This window comes from Melitaea cinxia, chromosome 27 (assembly GCF_905220565.1).
Source record: "Melitaea cinxia chromosome 27, ilMelCinx1.1, whole genome shotgun sequence".
Lineage (NCBI taxonomy): Eukaryota > Metazoa > Arthropoda > Insecta > Lepidoptera > Nymphalidae > Melitaea > Melitaea cinxia.
This window is the reverse complement of record NC_059420.1, coordinates 660530-663957: the sequence shown is the minus strand read 5'-3', so window position 1 is coordinate 663957 and position 3428 is coordinate 660530. Positions and strand designations below refer to the sequence as shown.

Here is a 3428-nt window from a genome sequence, read left to right as displayed (position 1 = left end):
GCAGGGGCTTTAGAAAATTATGTTAATGTGTTTACAGCATTTCATATTCAGGATATGCTTCTACTGAAAGGCCTTCCAAGTGCTGTGCTCAATTTTTCGGACATTTTAAATATGGTAGACCACTCGGTCGACCACTGGATAGGTCTTACAAAAGATCAATTCCAAAGTATTTTAAATGAAGTACCCCAATTGTGTCGCAAACCTTCAGGGCGCATTGGATTGACTGCTTATTTGATGAAATTGAGAACTGGTGATTCTAATGAAAGAATCTCAGAATTATTTAATATTCCCAAAAGAACTCTAGATGGTTATGTGTCTGAAGCTCGAGACCTTTTATATGATTATTTTGTGCCGATGCATTTGGGTCTTAACCACACAAACCGGCAATAAATAGTAGAAAGAACATTATTAATACCCCAGGGCTTATTTGGAACTGTGGATGGCGTAAATAATCCTGCCATAATTATTGACGGAACGTACTGTTATGTTCAAAAAAGTTCGAATTATTTTTATCAAAAAAGAACTTATAGTTTACATAAATATGACAATATAGTAAAACCATTTATGATTGTTTGTACAGATGGTCATATTATTGATGTGATGGGCCCCTATCGGGCAACGACATCTGATGCAGATATAATTAATCAAGAATTTCGTGACCCTAATTCAATGTTACGCCAATATTTTACATCAGATGATGCCTTTATATTGGATATGGGCTTTAGAGATGCCTTGCTCTTGTTAAACGAATGTGGTTACAGAATGTATGTCCCACCAACATTACAGGAGGGTGAATGGCAGCATTCCACTATTGAAGCGAATAAGTCGAGGGCAGTCACCATATGTAGATGGGTTGTAGAAGTGGTTAATGGCTGGTTTAAAAGAGACTTTATATTGCTACGGCAAGATTATTTTAATACTGCCTCCAGGCACTTGATGAAAGATTTTAAGGTGGCTGCGTCTCTTCTTAATACTTTTCACCCTCCTATTAGAAACCGTGATGATGCTGGGGAGATATTACAGATTATTAATGATAATATGTTCAAAGAAAATGTATTTAGGAGATTATGTTAATCAAAATAATGTGAATAGACGCAGAGCTGATTTTATTAGAATGAATGTACATAATGATAATCTCAATGATTTTTCCCAGCTCACATATAGTGATTTAATTAAAATATCTTTGGGGACATACCAGATCAAACAAGCCTGGTCCTATTACGGAGAGCACATCAGGCATGATGGGCGATATGAAGTCGAAGTGTGTCGAGAAACAGACAGCAACCTACAGAGAGAATTGTCAACACCCAGTACTTGTTGGTTATTAAGAGGGCGAATAAAGTCCCGGCATATAAGGGTCCGTTCACACAGACCGGCTCGGAGAGGAGAGCAGATTTTTATCACGTTGGAAACAGTGTTTTGAGTGATTGTAGTAAAGTTTATTTTTGCATTTGCACCTTTTTTGTCATTAAAAATGCCTGAACGCGCTTCGTGTGAAGTAATAAAAGGAGCCGACCGGCTCCGCTTGCGTGCTCTTTCTCGCTCGCGCAGCCGATCGGCTCTGATTGCGTGCTCTTTCTCGCTTGCGCAGCCTGTCGGCTCCGATTGCGTGCTCTTTCTCGCTCGCGCAGCCGATGGGCTCCGATTGCGTGCTCTTTCTCTATCGCGTAGCCGATCGGCTCCGATTGCGTGCCCGCTGCGGCCGCGCCGACCGCCATTTTGATAGCAACATTTGAACGTAATAGTTGTGCGTACTTGTACGAAAAGATGAATGATGAAAAATTAATAATACTCGTGTCAAAATATGAGTGTTTATTTGACATAACCAAGCCATCATATAGCGATCGGATAATGAAAGACAATGCATGGGAGGAAATTAGCAAATGTCTCGGAATAAGTGGTAAGTAAGGTTTTCATTGTTTTACACCTACCCCCAGATACTCAAACGAATTTTAAAGCAAGGGCTTCTTAAACTCGTGCTGCGACGTGTTAGATTCAAAGTCAAAATAGGAATAACATGAGTTTAAATGCGCCCTTACTTTAAAAACTCGTTTGAGTATCTGATCGTTAGAATATACTTATGTAGTAGACAATTTTTATTAAATATAACTTAAGAAACTCGCGTAGCCACTTGATCTTGCCAATCTAAAGCACCACTTGATGAAAAATAATCCCTAAATTTATTCCTTGTGGTTAGAACTGCGTCGCTATTAGAACTGTTTTCATTATTATTGTCTGTTATTGCTGTTAATAAATTTATATTGCTGTGAAATTCATTCTCTTGTCCTGGCGTCCGATTTTCTATTAAAAAATTATGTAAACATGTAGTTGCTAATATAATTAAATCACAGTACTTCGGCTGAATTTTCATTCGTTTTTGATAAATTTCAAATCTTTGAGTTAGCATTCCAAATGCACATTCTACGACTTTTCTTGCCCTGCTTAAACGTAGATTAAATACTTTTTTTGATAATTCTGTTCTTGCTTGTTCTCTTGGATACGGCCGCAATATATTATTGCTCAAAGGAAATGCCTCGTCTCCTATAAAAACATGTGGTAAGCTTTCAGTGGTACTAGGTAGAGGTTTATTTGGGGGCAGCTTTAACTTATTGGTGTTGAGTTTTTTCCAAAATTTTGAATTCTGTAAAATTCCGCCGTCGCTATTTTTACCATATGATCCGACATCAACAATTAAAAAACTGTATTTCGCGTCGACCACAGCTAGTAACACTGTACTGAAAAAGTTTTTATAATTATAGTATAAGCTTCCACTATTATCTGGTGCCTGTATATTGACATGCTTTCCGTCTATAGCGCCCAAACAGTTAGGAAAATTCCAAATATTAAAGAAATCACGTGAAACCTTTTCCCACATTTCTTCATCTGGCATCTGCATAACTATGGGCATCAAAACATCACAAATTACTCTGATTGTCTCATGAATAATTGAATGAACTGTAGAAATTCCGATTCGAAAATTAAATGACAAGTTTTTGAAACTGCAACCAGTGATGAGGAATCTGTAAAAATAAAACAAACACACAAAATAGAAATATAAGACTGCCGTACCAAAACGAACTATAAAATAAAAAAGAGTTATGTTATTAATTTTTCATTTCTGTTCTTTCCAGTGACGCAGTGCCAGGATCGTTGGAAGAAACTGCGAGATAACTTCAGAAAAGCCTATTATAACCGAAAAGGCAAGAGTGGCGATGGTGCAACTACGTCCAAATTGATAAAATTTGAAAAAGAACTTTCTTTTATAATACCATTTTTTCGCAATCGAAACCAAATATCTAATGTAACATTATCATCGGATGATTCAGAGGCACACCAATACCACCACCATCGACATCATCTAAACGTTCTGACCATTCTGAAGTTGAATCGCTTGCAAGTACTTCTGGCTCGAAAAAGAGACCACGCTT

The 3428-nt window shown here is 37.4% G+C and overlaps 1 protein-coding gene across 1 annotated transcript; it reads right to left on the bottom strand.

The window, feature by feature from the left end:
• Positions 1-2110: 2110 nt before the first annotated feature.
• LOC123667237 (protein ANTAGONIST OF LIKE HETEROCHROMATIN PROTEIN 1-like) lies at positions 2111-2896 on the bottom strand. Its single transcript, XM_045601193.1, has one exon. The coding sequence runs from the start codon at positions 2894-2896 to the stop codon at positions 2111-2113; it is 786 nt and encodes a 261-aa protein (XP_045457149.1).
• Positions 2897-3428: the final 532 nt, after the last annotated feature.

Bases quoted from the DNA above. Each gene is read 5' to 3' on its own strand.
- LOC123667237 (XM_045601193.1), bottom strand. From the start codon at position 2,896: ATGCAGATGCCAGATGAAGAAATGTGGGAAAAGGTTTCACGTGATTTC.